The sequence below is a fragment of the Trichechus manatus genome, unplaced genomic scaffold, assembly GCF_000243295.1.
Source record: "Trichechus manatus latirostris isolate Lorelei unplaced genomic scaffold, TriManLat1.0 scaffold00242, whole genome shotgun sequence".
Classification (NCBI taxonomy): domain Eukaryota; kingdom Metazoa; phylum Chordata; class Mammalia; order Sirenia; family Trichechidae; genus Trichechus; species Trichechus manatus.
Genome location: NW_004444178.1, coordinates 569422 through 592459, shown reverse-complemented (window position 1 = coordinate 592459; position 23038 = coordinate 569422). Strand labels below are relative to the sequence as shown.

The following is a 23038-nucleotide window of genomic DNA, read 5'->3' as shown; positions in this document are numbered from 1 at the left end:
TTGTTTTCTAGAAGCCATATCTATTGACTCTTTGTGGCTTGAGAGACAAAGATATGAAAATAGTGATTTTTTTTAAACTACATAGACTGTATCAATATAAGAGTGTATCTTATTTTCTAGAGTGAGGGATTTAGTATGCTGTAGGTTTAAATAAAAGACCTAAACTAAAAGACAAAAATGAACCCTTCAGACGTTACTGTGTTGTTGGCTGTGTTATTATGAGCCTAATGATATCTCGTGCATAAAAGAACACATAGGTGCCATGCTGGGAAAGCAATGATCTGGCTCTCATCTTGACTGCAGGCAAAGAACATCTCATCAAAGTCATAAATTTCATGAGTCTGTTCCCAAATTTAAAACCCTTAAGAAAAATGGCTTTCATGGTTCAACAGTTTTAAAGCGTTGTTCTTACTTGGCTTTATAACAAGGAAATTAATAGTTCTTCTAAAACAAATCAGAATTATGCCATAGTTACATGCATTTTCATGCTGTTGCCATTACCACTTAACTTCCTTTCTAGATAACAAAGCCATAGACCCCACATTGAATTCACCATGGGGAGACATTTATTACCTGGTACAATTGCTCAGGATAGTCTGGAATGAGGATGAAACCTGCTCATTCGTGGCTATGTAAAAGTTGTTTTCTTGAAGTAATGTGAAGTCTAGGCTTAGAAGTAGGTTTCTAATCAACCTTCACTATTCAGAGTGAATCTTAGCCTAACATCAGGAGAAGTAAGTTGCTCAGTCCCATGCAGTGTTAGCACCTAAGGGACCCAAAGCACTGGGGAAATATCAAAGCAATTAATTAAACTTATTTCTTCAGCGGACTTCAATGGGCATCTGAATACACTTATGCAGTTACATGAAAGATGCATTTGTCGCAAACATTCTTTTTGTTTTCCATATGTTCAATTTAAAGAGCGATAGTTTTTTACATCTGGGAAAAACAAGACAAATTATAATAGGTATAGGAGAGTAAAGACATGGCAAATGCCCGCAACTGTTTAAGCTTAGAGGAAAATCATTAATGATTGTTTTACAGAAAAAATATATATACATACGCAAAATGAGCAATAAGAATATCATTGTTGCTTTCCAAAAACTATTAGGGAAGTAAAACTACCTAGACTTACCTCATTTCACCTGAATGATGAGAGTTACAAATGAAAAACCATTCCACCCTAGGAAGAGCAGGTACTCTTTAGTGTGCATGGGAATGAAACACAAAGGAGTTCACAGATAATAAAGTTTTTGTAGCAACTTGGGCACATTCTTCTGCTTCCTCCTCACTCAGGCTTTCCAATACCAAGGCAAATGGATAGAACTTGTCCAGAAGATAAAGCTGTGAGTTAAACTTTTTAATTGAGTTTAGATGTACTTTTACCACAGAAGAGCATTCAAAATGAAATAACATCATTAAAACAGAACATGGAAACATTAAGAAGTTTTAAATACATTACAGATTTTCCAATAAGGCACCATACTGAATATTTTTTGAGGTATGATGTTTAGATTTCTTTTAAATTTCCATTGGCATATTTTGTAGATAGTAATTACTTCTGACTTTTGCCCTGTTGTTATAAACACTATTGCATGATACATTCAATTTCCCGGAACAAAATCAAGGGATTAAGCCCTAATTTTGTGAACCATACTACACAGTATAGTGTGACGAATGGTTTCTGAAAAGAGTAACCAGTATGAAGTGAGACTTTTGCACAAGAAGAAAAAAAAAATTGTCTCCAGTTTTAGGCTATTATGATTAAGCTGTTACAAACACTCATGCAGCACTTTGTGTGAGCTTATGCTTTCATTTCTCTTGCTTAAGTAACTAGTAGTGGAATTACTGGGTCATATATTGAGGGCATGTTTAACTCCACAAGAAACTTCCAAACTCTTTTCCAAAGTGGTGTACCATTTTACTTTCTCACCTGTAATGTATAAACGTTCCAGTTGCTTCATATGGCAAATTGTTCCTAAAGAAAATTTGATTCTACTTACTTGCTCACTCTCCTAAACCAAGGGACATGTATTTATGAAAACTTTTTAAAAGAAAAACTGAAGTTTTAAATGGTGAAAGGTACCACTCAAATATAAGTATTTAAAATGCCTATAGAGAAGCAGAGTGTCACTGTGCCTCTCACATTGAACTTACCTTAGAAATGCAAGTATTACGAGATGAAATGGTGGCACGCTAATAACTGGAAATACTGGAAAATATGGCCAAAGATTTATTGACAAATAGTTGAGAAGCAATAAGATGCTTTCATACTTGTTTAATATTGTAACTCAATGTAAAAATATAAAGCAGGATTTCTATATTTTGGAGCAGATAGAATGACAAATTACAATTGTTTTGCTTATTTCATGTAAGCCAGACTTCAAAGTGTGGTTAACTAGTCGGGGAAGAGAAACAACTAGAAGAGAGGCAGCAGGTGATGAATGAAGTGCTAACAGGAAAGGCTGTACATTTTTATGGAAGACAGTGGGCAGAAAGAGGTATTAATTGGCATTACACAGTGATTAAATGTGATATTCTGGAGTGAGACTGAGTTTGAACTACTGCTCTGCCAGTTACCAGCTACATAGCACTGAGGAACTTATTTCCCGTCTAAGTCCTAGATTCCTCAATGGTAAAATGGGAAAAGGAATGTTGTTGTTAGCTGTTGTTCAGTGTTGCTGAGTCGATTCCGACTCATAGCGACCCTCTGTACAACAGAACGAAACACTGCCTGGTCTGTGCCATCCTCACAATCGTTGCTATGTTTGAGCCCATTGTTGCAGCCACTGTGTCAATTCATCTCGTCAACTGTCTTCTCTTTTTTGCTGACCCTCTACTTTACCAAGTATGATGTTCTTCTCCAGGGACTGGTCCCTTCTGATAACATGTCCAAAGTACATGAGATGAAGTCTCGCCATTCTCCCTTCCAAGGAACACTCCAGCTGTACTTCTTCCAAGACAGACATATTCGTTCTTCTGGCAGTCGATCGTATATTCAATATTCTTTGCCAATGCCATAATTCAAAGGCATCAATTCTCTTGGGAAAAGCAATAGGACCTATCTTATATGTTAAAATGAACAATTAAAGCATTCTAAGTGTTCAGCACAGTACCTGAAACATAACAAATATTAGCTATGATATGAATCATATACAGGGAAACCTGTGAGAGCTGGAACTCGATGGGACTGCCTTGTTTTTCTGGGTCTCACAAGTTTTCCACCTTTTGCAGAGTGCAGTCTTAACACTTTTCTATTGCTCATTTTAGTGGAAAATATTTTTAAGTTTTCCTTCTCTGACAGGTTTCCCCCTTACACAGGTTCTGGCTTTCACAGTTTTTAGTTTCTTTTCAAAAGTGACACTACTGATATAATCCTGATCTGTGCTAATGTGGGTATTTGGAAATAGACCAATGTGGGAAAAAAGGTCAAATTAATTTTTGTATTTGCTATTACAAAGGCCTTCTGCAGACTCTGACCTACCTTCTCAAGCTTATCTTTGGCTCAAAGTCTTTGCTCCAAAATTTGTTCAAGGAGTTCATTATGTGGGATAGAGTTGTTTTCCCAAAATCCATAGTTTGTTACATTACTTGAAGCCTTGCAAGAAAGGCCTGAAGATCTACTTCCAAAAAATCAGCCATTGGAAACCCTATGGAGCATAGTTCTACTCTGACACACATGGGGTTGCCATGAGTTGCAATTAACTTGATGGCATCTTTTTTTTTCATGCCTCAGTGACTCTTCTATCTTATCCATTTGAGTTTTTCCCATTTCAGTCCACTGTCTCATAGCTACCAGTGCATCCTACTGTTATTCCTTTATTAAGCTTGTCAGACGCACGCGATAAAAATACGGCGCCAGGGTAAATAACGTCGATTCCATCCTCATAGCGAAGTTGTATGCTAGCATTCTGTTCAAAGCTTCTCAAAGTTCTGCCTCTCATTTTAAGAAACTTTGCCTTAAATAAACAAAGACATCTGCCAAAGATATTTGGCTCTGCAAACTGCAAGTGGATTCTTGCTCCTTCTGTGGTTGGCAAATGATCCAAATGATAGCTTAGGAATTAGATCTGAGAAAGTAAAATGGCTGGTTTTTGAGAATAAAGATAGGGATCAGAGGAATTTTGGAACATTCCTAAGCCAAAGAAACACATATGGGAACTGTTCTTGAAATGTCTAGACGTGTTTAGGGCCCTGTACGTACTTGGTAAATATTTTATGAATTAAAAATCGTGGCACTATTTTCTGCCACAGAGAATGATAAATTGTCATATCTTTCTAGTCTTTCCCTGTAATATTAGAGAATTATTTGACACATAAGTTGATGAAATCAGAAAATGATATTTCATCTTGTGGCATTGCTTGCTTTTAAGTGTTTTCATGTGCAAGCATCTCATGTTCATTTTGAACCATGTTGTTTTTTCTTTATATTGGTAATTGGAATTCTGCTTAGACTCTTGAAGAAGACAACAGAAACTAGAAAGGGGAGATTTTTTCAGACTTTTAAGTCATCCAGATGTGTTATCACTTAGGTTACCAATAAAAGAGTATTCTATCTCTAGTCTCTAACTTCAGTTAAGAATGTTTCCCCTTTTAAAAATATTTTAAAGATTTAGCTTTTAAATAAAAGTCTCAATTGCTCTAAAAAAAAATCATACAAATTGTAAATGCAGGCTCTTCTTTTATTTTCAATGACTTTATTGAGAACATTTTGCAAATTAGATTTAACAATTTAACATTTAGACAATTAGAAATTTCATCCGCTACTACATAAGTTGCAAACTTTTCAAAACACTACAGAAAATCCTTTATTTTTTTGGATTTTTCTGTTCCACGCTGAGCTCCTGAGATACATTTTTTCTTTCGGCTTCATTTTCATCTTCCTGTGAAATTAATTTTAGAAAACATTAAAATATGAACTTTAGGGCATTTTATCAGCTATACTTAACATATTTTAATTGTATTTAACTGAAGAATTATTAACTATCATGATTTCAGTAATCCTAGGAAAAAGACAAAAAACACAATCGGTAAAATTAAGCAATATTTAAATATCTGCAGTGGATGCTATCTTACAATATACTTGGACAAACATTTTCTGATGTTTTTAAAAGGAACCAATTTCATCAATGCCCTAAAAATTACTTCTGAAAACTGCCACTGAAAAGTGTTCTTTTTAGGGGGTGAACCAGATATTTTTCCTTCACTGTTTGACAAAAAACAATAAATTTAACTTCACAGACACTTTATGTGCTCCTGCATGGCAGTTTTGTCCCATGTAGTATACTTTCTTGACAGGTCTGCCAATTTTCCAATTACTTGTACCACCATATGTTATCTGAAGATCAGTCAGGTCTAAAATAGGAAACATGGGCATGTCAGACTATAGAATGCTTACAATCTTCTACAGATTCCATTCTAAGTGGCGGCCTCATAATTCACAGCAGGTTCCTGTGGAACATGGTGAATAAATGAAGTGACATCATAATGTCCCCTTCCATAGGAATGAAGTGCATCTTGTGTTCAATATTAAATGGTGACCTTCAAGGTATAAATAAATGAGAGTCTGGAAAAATATTTCATCTTACAATTTGTAAGTCATCGCATCATACATGATCTTCAACAATACCCTGTACAAAACAGTCTTGCTTCCCTAATGCTTTATCACATAAGACCCTCCATTTTTTATAAACTTAAATAAAAGGCATTGTCTAACTCTTTATTGAGTTAATTAAAGCATGAATCACAATTTTTAAATATACCTAGATAATAGTAATAATATATCAGTATCACCGAACACACCACCCTATATCTCTGTATCTTATAAAACCAAATTCACTTCAAGTACACAATTGTTGAACTCTGCTTAATAAATTGACTTCATTAAGTAAACACAAATCAAGATATATAAATCTGTTTTTTTTGTGAAAAACCATAATCCTTGCCTATACTCATTATCAATGTGGAGAAAGCTTCCTCTATATACTTTGTCTCTCTCTAAACCCAATATTCGTAATTTAGAATTTGACGAAACCAGGAAAGTAGATAAATTATCAAGATTATCACTAATCCAAATCAGTATAGAGATGTGGGATACAAGGGATGGAGTTTTGAGTATCATTTTTGGTGAGGTAATTTTAATACATTTTCCCAAACGTAACAGCCACTGTATGTTAATTTTTTTCCAATTTATCTCCAGGGAGTAGGTACACTATACTCAATTACACTTGATTTACTTTTGAAAATCCATTAAAGAATAAGCTGTTTCCACTTTTAGACATAAGTTTCTAGAGAATACAACATTTTAATTATATCCTAATAAAGAGTAAATCTGACTCTACTCGTTCCACTGTCTTTTTCTGTTCAGACTCTGCCAGAAATTGTTATCTTCAGGTAAAGGTGGCAAGGAATTCTTTTTAGGTAATTGCATTTTGTTAGGTAGCATCTATATGTTCCTCAGGTCAGGGCCTTATATTCTTTATATCAATATTCCTAGCATCTGACAGATTTATTTCATATTTAATTACATTTAATATATAATTAAAGCCCAATAAAAGTTTTCTGTACTATGTAAAACAGTTGACTGAAAAATGAATGAGAGGTCTGCCTGAACCAGAGGTCCCTGGGTAGCGCAAATGGTTTGCACTCTGGTGGCGCAGTGGTTTAAGGGTGTGGCCGCTAACCGAAAGGTCAGCAGTTCAAATCCACCAGCCACTTCTTGGAAACCCTATGGGGCAGTTCTACTTTGTTCTACAGGGTTGCTATGAGTTGGAATCGACTCAGCAGCAATGGGTTTTGGTTTTAGTAACCATAAGATTGGTGGTTCGAGTCTACCCAGCACTGTGGAAGAAAGGCCTGGCAATCTACTTCCACAAGATTACAGCCATTGAAAACTCTATGGAGCACAATTCTATTCTGATACATATCGGGTTGCCATAATTCAGAATTGACTCGATGGCAATGAGTTTGGATTTTGGTTTTGCCTGAATAAAAATGGAATTTAGAAAAGCATATACTGTCTCTTATCCAGCTCATACTTCTAGCAGTCTTAACTTACTAGAACAGCACTGAAAACAGGAATAAGCAAATTTGTTTCAGCAACATTAACCAAAATAGCCAGTATCAAGCTTATATCCTTAAATTTGCAGAAGAAAAATGTAGGCTTTATCATGTGACAGTATACTAAGTTTAGACATCAATAAGATTTATTGGTTTAACAAGGGTTAACTAGTTTTCCCTAGCAACCTTCATTGCTGTCCTAAGTCAAAAGAGAACTACGAAGACTTACTTCAATTGACAACATATAGTTCATAAAGTTTATGTTCTACATCCTAGTTTGGTGAGTAGCATCTGGTGTCTTAAAAGCCTACAAGTGGCAATCTAAGATACAACTATTGGTCTTTACTCATCTGGAACAAAAGAGAAAGAAGGAAACCAAAGACTCAAAGAAGAAACTAGTCTATAGGATGGAGAGTGTACACAAACCATGGCCTCATCTACTCTGAGACTAGAAGAACTAGATGATGCCCAATTACCACTGTCAACTGTTCTGATCAGGGGCAGAGTAGACTCTGATAGAATGGGAGAAAAATGTGGAACAGAAAGTCAAATTTAAAAAAATCTAGACTTACTGGACTGGTCGAGATTAGAGGATTCTGAGACTACTGCCCTGAGATATTCTTTAAACCCTGAACTGAAAATAGCCCCTGAGGTCACCGTTTAGTTAAATAACAGGTTGGCTTACAAAATAAAGAATATTGCCTATGAGTACTGTGCTCCTTTAAAAAATAATCTGTATGAGACCAGATGGTCAACAATAAGTTTAAAAAAAAGATGAGAAGGTAAGGGGGTAGGAGGGAAACTAGATTACTGGAAACGGAACAACCAGAATGGGAATAATGAGAATGCTCACACACTGTGAAGAGTGTAATTGATGGCGCTGAACAATTTGTGTACAAATTATTGAATGGGAACCTAAACTGCTGTGTAAACCTTCACTGAAAATACAATAAATTATTATTAAAAATAAAAAAGACTTAATAATGACCCTGAGGACCAGTAAGTATCTATAAATTTTGCTTTCACATTTAACTGAATACAAACCACAGGACTGCACTTTAAGTAAAGTTATTTGTGCAATTTCCATTAATTTGGATATGGTATAATATATGGATAAGGTATAGGGAAATATGCCAGTAAATTAACATTCTCAATACAGTGGTAGTTCTTCACGGCTTTGTTGTTGTATTTTCTTAGGTATAAAGTATAATTTATAGATGCATGTCTCGTCTAGCACTGCCTCCTGTGTAACACACGTGCACAACTGTTCCACATTTTTCTTTATGCTGAATACTTCAAAGTAACAGTAGTAGATTTTATGATAAATAAAAGCATTAGAATTTATCCAGTAAAGCTCCAGAAGGGATTTTAGAGATTGCATTGGCATTTTTTTTTTTTTTTTGAGGGGCTTGGGATAATTTATGCTTTTAACATTGCAGGTCAATTTTTTATAAGAACTTTATATTCAGTTCAAGGTTAATAAAATAAAATCATTAAAGTAGCTCAGGCACCAAAGCAAATACTATCGACAAATGACTGTATACATGATCAAAATTGTAAAGAAAGGAGATTTTTACCAAAGTATTTCTTTCCTACTGGATATTAAAGGCAAGGAAAAATTTCTTAGAATAGATGGCAGGTTTTTGTTGCTCTATGCTGAGCTAAGACATCTGTTTGTTTCCCAATGAAAGAAGACCTTTGCTACACGGATCATTTTCTTAGTGACAGCCTTGACAAGTTTGACATTTGTTTCATGAAGAGTTCTGAAGCAGCCAGCAAGAAAATGTACCCTTTGGGGCTACTGGAAAGTAGGCTTGTCTCTTAATGTTTAAGGCTGTTAATTCATACTAAAAAAAAAAAGTGTTGATTATAACAACTTTGCAGAACTGCTAGTTATACTTAAAACTTAAAGAATGCACACTGATGTAACAGTAACACCCATTAACACCAAATAACTAAATGTGGTTCCTTAGTGTTCTTGCTTTGTAGAGTGACAGAAATACTATAGTGAGTATTGATAATTTCTAGGACACACATAATGGCCCAATGCAGCAGGTGGCAATATGAGACTATAAGATTTATTCTAACAGGGAAAGAAGTAAAAACTTTGCCACATTTCTCTAAGCTAAATCCCTCTTACAAATGAATAAAACTAGCAAGATTTTGTTTAAATGCTATTTAGCTTACACCATCAATTTGGGGTAGAGGTGCTCCTCCAGTTTTCATTGTTTACAAATTGATTTAGTCCTCATAATAGTTCAAAGAATTGATGTTAATTAAAAAAAAAAATTAAACAAACCCATGCATCCTGCTTTTCCTTTTTCTTAGGAGGTAACCAACTCCAAAACAATAGACAATTATTTTAGCATCTGGAATTTCTACTGTTCAGGTGGTATTTGGACTCAAATTACGATTTACAAGTGAAGGTGGCTGTATATTTACCCCGCAGACTGCCAAGTTTTTAAATGATTTCTTTTAAAGGCAGTATTATACAAAGAGATAACGTTCCCTATTGGTCCTTTTTATCTTTGAAAATAGCTATATATGTAACTTTATAGTGGAAAAACCTGCCAAACCTCATCTTAACCTAGTGATTAAGGTTAACAACACCAGCAATACATACTGACATGAAGCCCCTGATATAACACATTGAGAAAGACATATCATCTCTGGAGTATCCTTCTCAACAATGTACAACCTCGATTTAATCATAAGAAAACATCAGATAAACCCAAATTGAAGGACATTTTACAAAATAACTGAACAGTATGCTTCAAAAGTATCCAGATCATGAAAGACAGAGAAAGACTTGGAACTGTCACAGACTGGAGGAGACTAAGGAGACAAAATGACAAAGTGCAATGTGGGATCCTGACCAGAAAAAAGCACATTAGTGGAAAAACTGGCAAAATCTGAATACACTCTATAGATTAGTTAATAGTGTTTTAGTGCTAATTTCCTGGTTTTGATAACTGTACTACGGTTATATACAAGAATAACACTTGGGGAAGCTGGATAAAGGTTAAATGGGAATTCTCTGTACAATTTTTGCAACTTTTCTGCCACTCTAAAATTATTTCAAAGTAAAAAGATAAATAAAAATGGCTACTTAATGAAAGATTTCTAAATTTAAATGATGTACAAGCAGAGATTAAGTAAAAAAAGAACTCAAGGCACCTCTAATTATTACAATGAAATATATAACTACAATAGTTTGTTTTCATCCATTCTACTTACAATTCCTTTCCTAAGTACTTTAAATGCTCATACTGGTGATGCTATTTTTATTTTTTTGTCTGTGTTTTCCTGTATTTTGTTACTTTTCCACTGTGAGCATGTATTACTTTCATAATCAGAAAACATAGCTTTCTTTTAATAAATCCTTTTGTAATCTGGTCACTTGAACTATTCAAAAATAAGTGAGAATAATGGGAACTCTATGTTTACCATGAAGATGATGTCAGTTGTTTTTACTTTACTAAATTTGCTATTCACAGCAAAGTCATGTTTTTATAACAGTAAAAAGTAGTGAGAAGGTGCAAATAAGCACTAATCTAAAATGCTTCTATTTGCTTATGATAGTTACTTCAAATTTTAAATATTCCTTTGACTAATAAGAGAAGGAAGAGTTATTGTATTTGGATTCATACTAGCAGTAGAAATTACCTGCATGCTTTAAAAATGGTCCTTTTAAAAATCTAAGCATATGTATAGTTGTTAGGAAAAGAATATATAGGCACACTCAACTTGTTCTAACTGTTGGTAGTTATAGAAAATGTGTAGAAAAGCAATACATATTGTTCTAGTCTGTGGCCAAAAATTGCCTTCTCTTACACGTTTAAAACATACAACAAATAGAACTCTCAGCACCATTTAAGAGCGTGCTTTTAATCCAGAAAATATGCTAGTGCTGCACAATGAGGAAAAAATTTATCTTAATAACTAGAAAAATACTGACAATAATGAAAATGTTTTAGGTAAAATGAGCACGCTGCATGCTTCAGACTAAAATTAATTAGAGTTTTTAACGTTTTACAATTCCACCATAATTCTTTAAATGGTGCATTTACTTCATGGTAATAAATACTTGGATCATTAAGTAAAGCACAAAATGTGTGTGATATGCTACATTTAATAACCTTTGGCCCTTTTTTCTGTATTCTGCACTCGGTTTTCCAATGCATTGAATAAGCAATTGAAGATCACAATTAAATTTCCTGACTTTGCATATTTGAGATTATTTCATTTAATACAAAAGGCAATTAATCTACCATTTTACAACTGAATTCCAACTTTAGTGGGCCATGATAGATACTGAAATGGACTTACAAGAAATGCTTAATTAAATTTACTGTAAAATTCATACTTTTTCTTCCTTATGACAGAAGCTGCATACTTAATTAGAAAGTTAAGGCTATATTATAAAATTAACTTGGGGGGTTATTAGTAAACCCAGCTGAAACACATATTTTACATATTTTGTAAATTTCTACCTTTTTGTTCTGCTTAGTGATTCAAACATAAAGGAATCCCTCTTTACTTATATTACAAAATCATATCCTTTATCTTAATAGCAATCAAGGTATTAAAAAAAAAGGGCAATAATGGATTTCTAATTTCACATATGAGAATATATGAATAATTCTATTCCTTTTGTTCAGCAATCACTTCTCTCTCCAATTCATGATTTTGGAACAGATTTAATCTTACTTTAGCTTCTCCTGTAACTTTTTACTTCTTCCTGGTAGGTTTTGGTAGCATGGATGGGGCAGTTGGAAATAAGGCTTTAGATTTGCCAGGTATGATTTGAGATAAAAAGGGAATCTCCCTGACCTGGGAAGAAAGGCCCGAAGGATTAGCATAGTAATCTAAGGAGGGTATATTTACAGTAAAGGAAATGAAAATCAGTGAGTAGAAGGTGAGAGTCTGGCAAAATAGGTTGGATAAAAGAAAGGACATCAAATGAATGATGGATAGTAAGTGTGAGTTAGGGGAGACACTTAATGAGCATAAACTCAATTCTATAAGCTTATATTTTACTAAAAACATGAAAAAGCACAACTTTTATAATGTAAAAATTTAAGATACGGTATTAACCTGCTGGTGCTAAAGATACCATAATACTGTTTTCTTCTTTTGACAGATGAGTTCTTGAATGATAACTATATTTGATAAACTCTGAAATGTTTATTGTCTTGAAGACAGAAAATCTTCCTTCTCTAGTAGATTTCTAAGACAAGTAGTCCACAACTTATGATGGAGTTCTGTTCTGATTATTCTGTCTAAGTCCGTTCTGACATAAATCGAATACTTTTTTTTTTTTTTTTTAAGTTTTCATTATGACTGCCTTTTATTATCAGTATCTTTATAAATCCGATCTTTATTTGTATTTGGGGGTTGGAAACATTACGTATAAACATCTGTGAGTGAATATCTGAAATGATAACATCAGCAAATTACATGCTGCAACACTGTATGTAGGACATGTTACTATTGATAATATGGAGAAAACAACAACAACAGCCGGTCGTAAGCGCAGTTGTCGTAATTCGAATACTTTGTAAGTCGGGGATTACCTGTATCTGGGAAATAAACATGGAAGTGTATGCTAGAAATCTATATTACAGAGCATAATATTTTTGGTTTAAAAGACATTACTTGCTTTGTAAGTATTTAGTATTTAAGTATTTATTTAGTTTTTAAGTATTGAAGTTGGTTATAGGAAAGAATAAATAAATAAATATAAATAAAAACAAAAGCCCAAAAAAACCCTCAAGTTCCATAATTGGTCAACATAAGTATATTTTCAAGTGAGGACAGAACATGTCCAACATATATTTATTAAAAGTTTATGGTACACCAAGACATGATATTTAGAAAATATTTTTTAATAAATCATCCACTAGTCACTAAATATAACATTTTAAATATTCCAAATGTTGTTCAATCATCACCCTTATCCATTCTCAAATAATAACATAATTAATGTCACTGAACTGTACATGTGAAGATTGTTGAAATGTCAAATATTTTGTTACATATATATCAACCACAATGAAAATATTTTTTTTTAAATGGGCAAGGGACTTGAACAGACATTTCTCCAAAGATATACAAATAGCCAATAAATATAAAAACGAAAAAAAAACCCCTAAATGTGCTAATATGTAAAGACAATACACATAAATTTCTACTTTATCCATAGGTACTCAAGGAGAACAGACATTGCTAAATTTATGTCATTTTATCTTTTGCCCTAAGTACACAAATGCAGATTTAAATTCCCAGGGGTCTAATATATGCTACCAAATAAAAATGAAGTAAAAATGATGTCTAAAAAGTGAGGTATGCAAGATCACCAGTCAAATTATTGTGCTATAGCCAAGAGATTTCTACCTCAGATAAAAATCAGTGATCAGACCATTAAAATTTTCAGACGTACATGCATAGTTTACTGTGACCAGAAATTACTCAGCAATAATTGAGTTCATACACAAACTGGAAAATACTTACAGGTGGCATATTTCATTTATTCACTAATATAAGCAATCACCATGATACTGAAATTGGCCATTGTGGAAGCAGTGCCTTCTTTTTATAGGATGTGACAGGATTTTCTTTTTCCTTCACTGTACAATGAGTATTAAATGACACTACATACATTAAAAGACTTTTTTTTTTTTTTTTTGCTTAGTCAGGCTTTAAGGTTAATTCTCATCTAAGAATTACAACCATTAGAAAAGTCATAATCTTTAGCCATTAGAGCAAGAATCAACTATAATATGGTAAAATATAATATGTTTTTATTTTTTCATATTGTGGGGTTTTTTGGTAGCAGATGTTCACAATAATATTAACATTTTATTTCAGTAAGTTTAATTAAAGATTTAAAAATGATATCTGACTATTGTCTGGAGGAAAAGAGGTACTTTTGCTCAACAAAAGAAATTTCTCCACAGAAACATCAATTAATCTGAGACTTAATTGTATATAAAATGCCAAAACAAAGTGAAAATGTTATGCAATCAACACTTAAAGAATAATTTTGAATTTTTTTCTTTTTTCAAGTTACCCAGTGACAGACTTCATTGTATTGATCAATCAAATAATCTCATTTTAGAAGAGTCTGGAATATATTTTGTCCCTTGACCCATATTAAACAGTTTATCTTTTTAAGATGATCTTAGAAGCCCTGGTATCTTGAAGTAACTTTTATTCCTAGAATCCTTCCTTTTTCCCACAAAAATTTACTGGACAAGGACTGTGTACCAGACATTGGGCAAGGTACTAGAGATAACAAAGATGAATAAAATGTCTTGCTGCCTATAGGAGTTCATAATCCAATACAGTAAACAAAAACCAAAAAAGTCAAACTCGTTACGGTTGAGTTGATTCCAACTCATAGCGACCCTACAGGGCAGAGTAGAACTGCCCCATAGGATTTCCAAGGAGCGGCTGGTGGATCCGAACTACCGACCTTTTGATTAGCACCTGAGCTCTTAACTACTGCATCACCAGGGCTCCAATATAGTAGGAAAAAAAAAGCAAACCCGTTGCCGTTGAGTCGATTCCGACTCAAAGCGACCCTATAGGGCAGAGCAGAACTGCTGCTGGTGGATTCGAACTGCCAACCTTTCGGTTAGCAGCCGAACTCTTAACCACTACGCCACCAGGGTTTCCCAATATAGTAGACAGGAGTGCAAATAAGTAATTACAATGTAATGGAAAGATTGTTATAATAACCTACATCAGGTATGTAAACGTGATAGAGAAGAAAATTAAGCCATGACAATGCATAAGGGGAGTTTTCTTTCTTAATGATTGAGACTACAGAGTTGAGATATGGCATCAAAATCATGTCCAAAGATTAGTATTGTGAATCTTTTAAAACAAATATTTCTCAATGTAACTTATGCTGCTTTCTTATTAAGATAAACTCAAAATTAAGAACGACATCTTTCAGATATAAACTTATGTTTATAAGGCAAATTCTTAAAACTTCACTCCCCAGTGATCAGATTAAGTTGCCTCAAATATTTCTATTTCCAGTTGAATGCTATTTTCCCCAGAGTGAACACATTAATCTTCATAGTCTTACTGGAAATTAATAGCTCATTAGACATCCAAGTAAGACATCTCCTATGGCACATTAATTTTTCATGAATTAAGAAAAAGTTGATTTTGCCTCCAGAAAAACTAAAAATACTATTTTAGAAAACTTCACACAAAAAATTCTACTTAGTGTTAACAATAACAACCACATTCCCACATAGTGAATTTATGGATTATCACTTAGCCATTACTTTACTTAAAAAAAAAATTAAATGTTTTAGATTGTTTTAAATTATCACCATACTGAAAACCACCCATTGGTATGTACTTAAATGACACAAAAGCATTTGGCAAGTATCAAATCACTTACAAAGCTTGTCTGAAAATCTGTTCATTTGCTCAACGGTTTCTATGACTATTTAATTATTCTATAAGGTATTTTCCAGTATTTCATATTCTAGGCTATAGGACATAAGAAAACAATATCATGCATTGGCATTTTAAAATATCCTATTTGAACAAAGATACCAGGCAAAGTTATATAAGCCATCGCTCCATCCCTTCCTAATTTGAGCATCAGCTAACTATGTGTCAGGCACTGTGCTAGGTGTTAAACCATGATACATAAGATGGACATGGTACCTGCCTTAGAATCTATTTGAATAAAACAATTGATTATTTGAGTAACTATATAACCGCAATTATGATAAATGCAATGGAAGAAAAGTGTAGTGTTATAAGCAGGACTTTCATATAATCGAACCTAAAAGTTTCAGCAAAGCCCTTCCCCACCCCAAGAAAACAACAAATACATTGAGACCTGAAGGAAAAGAAGGAGCTGGCCAAGCAAAGAATGGAGGGATGAGCATTCCAGGTAGAGGGAAGAGTATATGGGAACAGTGAGGTTAAGGCAGCTGAAGCCCAGTGAGAGAAAGGTAGTGGGAAATGGCATGGAGAGGTAGTCAATACTATTTTTCTGATTCTAGCACTATGCAATTCTCCTGGTTAGTTACTTTAGACTTAGTGTGTATTTGTCTTGTTTCTTCTACGCAGTTATGTAGTGGAACTTGGGCTTTGTGGTCAGTGACTGGCAAACTTAGATTCAAATCCTAACTTTGACATGCACACTATCCAGCACTATGCAACTTTGAGAAAATTATTTAACCTCTCTAGCCATCATTCTTCTCGCCTACAAAATGGTAATTTAACTACTACTGACAGCTAAGAGTATTAAATGAAATAAAATGTAAGGAGCCAACACAGAGCCCGGTCCATAGAAAGGAGGCAATCAACTCTATTCCTTCCTCCCAGGTTTATCTTCTGACAGGCTTTATGAACGGCCTGCTGATATGCAGATAGTGGGGATCTTCTTCAAAAACAGTGCTTTCTTAATTGAGTAGCCATTATTATGATATTAAATAGAACCCAATTCCATCTGCATCTCTTTAATTTCCTGATCTTAAACAATTTCAATTGTTTTATTACCCAAGTCAAAGGCAACAACAGTAAATAAATGACAAATGTTAATGGGGTGAATGATTACTCTCAAGGAAATTCATTCATACATGGTAATAATGAGGGAAAGGCTAATAATTAAAAAAAAACATACCATGGGCCTTTATTATTTTGTCTGAAGTTCCTCTAAAGTTACCCTATAGTCTGCATGATATTGTGATTGTAGATGAATGTAAATTAATGTTTTTTCTCCCTGAATAAAGCACCAGCATTAGTGTGGTGGTCCAACTGAAATGAAAACAATCTTGGGCTCAAGGTAGGAACAATATATAAGAACAATAATAATGATCTGGTGTAAAAATCAAACAAATACAGTTCTCATTGAGTTGACTTAAATATATAGTTGCTTCTAAGAAAACAGGCCATAATTTTACAAGAAAAATTTTAGAACTATTTTTAGAAATTTGATTCTTGAAAGTGAATGAAAAATTAAGTCATTTAACTTACTTCCATGAAGTAACACTTAAATTTTATCTTTTACATACATATATATACAGATATATACACATATATGGAGAATATTTTAAATTAGGGATGACTGTATTAAATATGATTTTTCCTTCATTATAAATACAATAGCAATTATTTGAATAAATACACCTCATTAGAGGAACGAAGCTACATTGCAAGGTAAATTCCATATAAATAATTCGGTCATATCTATTAGTTTCTTTCAAATGTGTTTTACTATCATGGCAGACCCTACTGGAGATATGAAATGGTTCTGGATAATGAGACATGTAGGGAAGCCTACTGGGGAACTTCTAGGAAAGTTTTCCTCACTCTTAAAAAAAGAACACAAGATAGGGATCACTTCCACTGGCTTGTCTCTATGTATTATTATGTGAGGACACAATACTTGGAGCCCCCATGAGGGAACGTGGTCAAAACTCAACATACTGAAAATGTCAGAAGGCAAAGAAGATGTTAAAATTGCTGAATCAATTAACCCCAACCTCCTGGTAGCACAGTGGTTAAGAGCTCGGCTACTAACCAAAAGGTTGGCAGTTTGAATCCACCAGCTTCTCCTTGGAAACCCTATGGGGCAGTTCTACTCTGTTCTATAGGGCCGCTGTGAGTGAAAATTGATTCAATGGCAACAGGTTTTAACCTCCTAATCTTCTCAATTCTGAATACACAAGATAAGAAATGTTAAAAGTAGCTGGGTTTGTTACTTACAGCTAAAGCATCCTCACTGATATAACATTGGCATTTTTTTAAATCTTCTAGTTCTCTGATTTACTTCTGTATCTTCTCAATCTTTTGACTTCTATTTAATGCTCCCCTTAAAACTCTGCTGTCCTTTGATAACCTTATTTGGAGATGGCTCTGTAGGGCCTCAAATACCATCCATTTTCTGATAACTCTCCAATTTTTATCTTCATCCCTGGCATTTTAACCTCTCTGACCTTCAACTGCTATTAGACACCTCCATGAATTTTTAATAGGCACCTCAAACATAATATGTAAAAAAACCCAAACTCTTGATTCTCTTGATTCCTCTCCATCAATTTCTCCCCATCCTTGAAAAACAAACAAACAACAAAAACCTTACACCTCTTATGGTCTGCAATTCACTGAATATCTCAAACCTAAACTCTAGGGGTCATCCCATAACACCTTTCTTTCTCTCACACCCCATATCCAACACCTGTTGTCTCTACCATCAACCAAACAGCTGTCATCAAGTTGATTCCATCTCAGGGTGACTCCATGTGTATCAGAGTAGAACTGTGCTCCACAGAATTTTCAGTGGCTGATTTTTCAGTAGTAGATCACCAGGCTTTTCTTCCGAGGTGTCTCTAGGTGAATTCAAACCTCCAACCTTTTGATTAGCAGCTGAGTACACTAACCGTTTGCACCACACAGGGACTCCCCCTACCACCAAAAGGTATATACAATCTGTCTAGTGCTTTTCATCTCCATTGGTTTCTACCCTAATCCAAGCTATTGTTATTTCTTGCCTGGATAACTTCAATGCCTCCTAATCAGACTCCTTGCTTTCATTCTTACACTTGAACAACCCATTCTTGACATAGTAGACAGTGATCTCAGTCAGAAAGGAGTTCTTTGACTACATGTATAAAATCAGTCCTTCCCCCATGACTCAAACAGAGCACTCTCCCTAACATTTATCATGATAAAATGATCATTTACTTGGTTATTCACATATCATCTGTCTTCCCTAGAATGTAAGCCCCATGACAGATTTTTTCTGTCTTGTTTACCACAGTTTACTCAAGAGCTAGTGCCATTCTTATCATATCGTATCCTCTTGATGAATATTTATTAAATATATGAATGAATTCCCTACTATGAAAGACTTTTCAAGTGCTTACTAAATACCAAATATTTACATTCATTATCCACTCTCCTGACAAACGCCAGGCAAGATAAATACCATTATCCCCATTTCCTGTTGAGGAAATTAAGGTTTGGTGACATTAAGGAACTTGCTCTTGGTCACACACCTAGAAATATTAGATGAGCTGAGATTCACACTTAGCTCTGTCTAACTCTAAAGAGTGTTCTCTTTTCAATATAAGATATAGACAGTTAGAATTGCTCATGATCAATAAATTTAAAAACACTTTTCCAAAATAATTGAACTTTTGCCCAAGGGATATTGACCGTATTAATTATTCAGTTATACAGAAGGTTCTCGGTCTATCTTGCAGAATTGGCATAAAAGCAATATTTAAATCCAAAACAGTTTGATACTTCTTCTCTCTGATGATTACTTATGAAAATTTTGATAAACATACCAACTGTTTTTTTATTTTTTCAAGTTTTCTGACAATATTTAGGATTTGTTGTGGTATATTTCCTAAATTTCAACAGAATACAGAAATAGTACAGGACAAAAAGGTCTATTGAAAAAATCAAGGATCAGCTTCTGAGTAACATAAAATTCTGTCATTACCTTGGAATAACTGCTTTTATGTCCTCAAATAAACTCATGTAAAGAGGATTTATTATCAAGGTCCAGGGCTTTCTCAATTCTTTGACAGCTACTAACACAAAAGCTTACTTTCCAAGCAAGAAGTAATAGCCTCTATTTATAAGAGAAAAATCATAAACCTCTAGAGAGCTAGGTCCATGCAGGACTCTTTGGAATGTTGAGAATTCAAATTCAAGGTTCTTAAAGGAAAATTCTAGTATATTAAAATGCTAAAATGGCAAATGGTTTGTTGTATATATACTTATTACAATTTTAAAAATTGAATATAAAGCTCTGATACAATGTAATAGTTAACAAAAAATGAATTTATAAATTTAAATACATAAAATGAGAAAATATACAAAAGTTAATGATCTCATAGCTGCTTTATGTGGCAACCACATTGTTCAATCAAAAATGCATTAAACATTTAGAAAGTACTAATTTTCATATTACAGATGTTTAACAGTCAATTACCCAGCAAATTTTAATTTATAACTCCCTACTGCATTATAAGAAAATTTAAAAAAGATTTTATTTTAATTTTTTATTTTTTAAATTAGTGGTATACCTTTTATCATACATAGAAAACAGGAAACTGGAATGTGGTTCCTTACCCCAATTTTCTTTTAAAATAGAAAATAAATTGTGCCCTCTGTATTTCACCATTGTCTGAAATGTCTGTTGACATACTGGACTTTGAAAGACTGATTAAAGCAGGGATATAACTAAGCAATAGCAGGCATTTGAGACCATGATATCAATCTGTCCCTTCCCAAAGTAGGTGGTCTGAATAACTGTTAAAACTCAACATAGAAATGGTATGTCCCATAATTAATTTGTGTCATGTGTTTCACACACACAGCAAGCAGCATAATAAACCTTATGTAATAACATGGTGATTTCTGGAAAACTTGGAAACATTCTGTTCCTTAGAAAAAACACAGGCTTTTAATATACAAAATAAACCCATGTACCTATTTAAGGTAACCTTTATTTAAAAAAAAAATTAATGATGTGTATGAAACAATGAGGAGAAAGATGGAATAGAAAAAATTGGTGAAAATACTCTTCCTTTTTACCTCCCATCTATCCTTCTTTCTTTTATTTATTTATTCAAAATTATTTAATTAATACCTACTATATGCTGGATGTTCGTGGTTGAGAGCTGAACAAACAGAGCTGACCTTGGTTTTCAGGAAAAATATACACTTGAAAGGAAAGAGAGTGTTCAATTTATGCTTCCTACCTTCCTTATCCACCATGCGTCTGTCTGTTTGTCATACTATGTGGGCTTACATGTTGCTGTGATGCTGGAAGCTTTGCAACCGGTATTCAACTACCAGCATGGTGGACAGGTTTCAGCTGAGCTTCCAGACTAAGACAGACTAGGAAGAAGGACCTGGTGGTCTACTTCTGAAAAAAAAAATTAACCAGTGAAAACCTTATGAATAGCAGTGGAACACTGTTTGATACAGTGCCAGAAGATGAGTCCCTCAGGTTGGAAGGCGCTCAAAATACGACTGAGGAAGACCTGCCTCCTTAAAGTAGACTTGACCTTAATGATATGGATGGAGTCAAGTTTTGGGGACTTTCAACTGCTGATGTGGCACAACTCAAAATGACAAGAAACAGCTGCAAACATCCATTAATAATCAGAACATGAAATGAAGTATGAATCCAGGAAAATTGGAAATCATCAAAAATGAAATGGAATGCATAAACATTGATATCCTAGGCATTACAGTGTGCTGAAATGGACTGGTATTGGCCATCCTGAATCAGACAAACATATGGTCTACTATGCTGGGAGTGACAAATTGAAGCAGAATGGCATTGCATTTATCGTTAAAAAGATTTCAAGATCTCTCCTGAAGTACAACGCTGTCAGTGATAGGATAATATCCACACGCCTGCAAGGAAGACCAGTTAATATGACTATTATTCAAATTTACCCACCCACCACTAGGCCAAAGATGAAGAAATTGAAGATTTTTACTAACCTCTGCAGTCAGTTTTGCAAGACCAATGACTTACTCATTGCAAATACCTTTTTTCAACAACATAAAGGGAAACAAAATGGGGATCTCACCGGATGTAACACACAAGAATCAAATCAACTACATCTGTGGAAAGAGACAATGGAGAAGCTCAATATCATCAATCACAACAAGGCCAGGGGCTGACTGCAGAACAGACCATCAATTACTCATATTTAAGTTGAAGTTGAAGAACATTAGAACAAGTCCATGGGAGATAAAGTAAGACTTTGAGTATATCCCACCTAAATTTAGAGATCATCTCAATAAAAGAATTGAAGCACTGAACACTAATGACCAAAGATTAGACAAATTGTGGAATAACATTAAGGACATTAGACATGAAGAAAGCAAAAGGTGATTAAAAAGACAGGAAAGAAAGAAAAGACCAAAATGGATGTCAGAAGAAACACTGAAACTCACTCTTGAACTTGGAGTAGTTAAAGGGAAAGGAAGAAATGATGAAGTAAAAGAGCTGAACAGAAGATTTCAAAGGGCAACTCGAGAAGACAAAGTATTATAATGAAATGTGCAAAGACCTGGAGTTAGAAAACCAAAAGGGAAGAACACACTCGGCATTTCTCAAGCAGAAAGAACTGAAGAAAAAATTCAAGCCACAGTTGCAATAATGAAGGATTCTATGGGCAAAATATTGAATGATGCAGGAAGCATGAAAAGAAGATGGAAGGAATACACAGACGTACTGTACCAAAAAGAATTGGTTGGCATTCAACTATTTCAGGAGATAACATATGAGTCAAGAACCAATGATACTGAAGAAAAAAGTCCAAGCTGCATTGAAGGTATTGGCAAAAAACAAGGCTCCAGGAATTGAGGAATACCAACTGAGATGTTTCAACAAACGGATGCAGTACTGGAGGTGCTCACTCGTCTACGACAATAAATTTGAAAGACAGCTACCTGGCCAACTGACTGGAAGTGATCCATATTTGTGCCCATTCCAAAGAAAGGTGACCCAATGGAACATGGAAATTATCAAACAATACCATTAATATCACATGCAAGTAAAATTTTGCTGAAGATGATTCAAAAATGGTTGCAGCAGTACATTGACAGAGAACTTCCAGAAATTCAGACTAGATTCAGAAGAGGCCGTGAAACGACGGATATCCCTGCTGATGTCAGATGGATCTTAGAGGAAAGCAGGGAATACCAGAAAGATGTTTACCTGTGTTTTATTGACTATGCAAAGGCCTATGACTGTGTGGATCATAACAAATTATAGATAACATTGCAAAAAATGAGATTTCCAGAATACTTAATTGTGCCCATGAAGACCCTGTCCATAGACCAAAAGGCAGTCTTTTGAACAGAACAAGGGGATACTGCATGGTTTAAAATCAGGAAAGGTGTGTGTCAGGGTTGTATCCTTTCACCATACTTATTCAATCTGCATGCTGAGCAAATAATC

General features: G+C 34.2%; 1 protein-coding gene across 2 annotated transcripts in view; it reads right to left on the bottom strand.

Annotated features, from left to right (window-relative positions):
- Positions 1 to 4660: 4660 nt before the first annotated feature.
- Positions 4661 to 23038, bottom strand: part of PHF14 (PHD finger protein 14) — a 215495-nt gene continuing 197117 nt past the window's right edge. For both annotated transcript variants that reach the window (XM_012559391.2, XM_023724351.1), the window contains one exon: positions 4661 to 4883. In XM_012559391.2, coding sequence (XP_012414845.1) covers positions 4809 to 4883 — 75 coding nt within the window. In that variant the 3' untranslated portion in view covers positions 4661 to 4808. The remainder of the gene's footprint in view (positions 4884 to 23038) is intronic.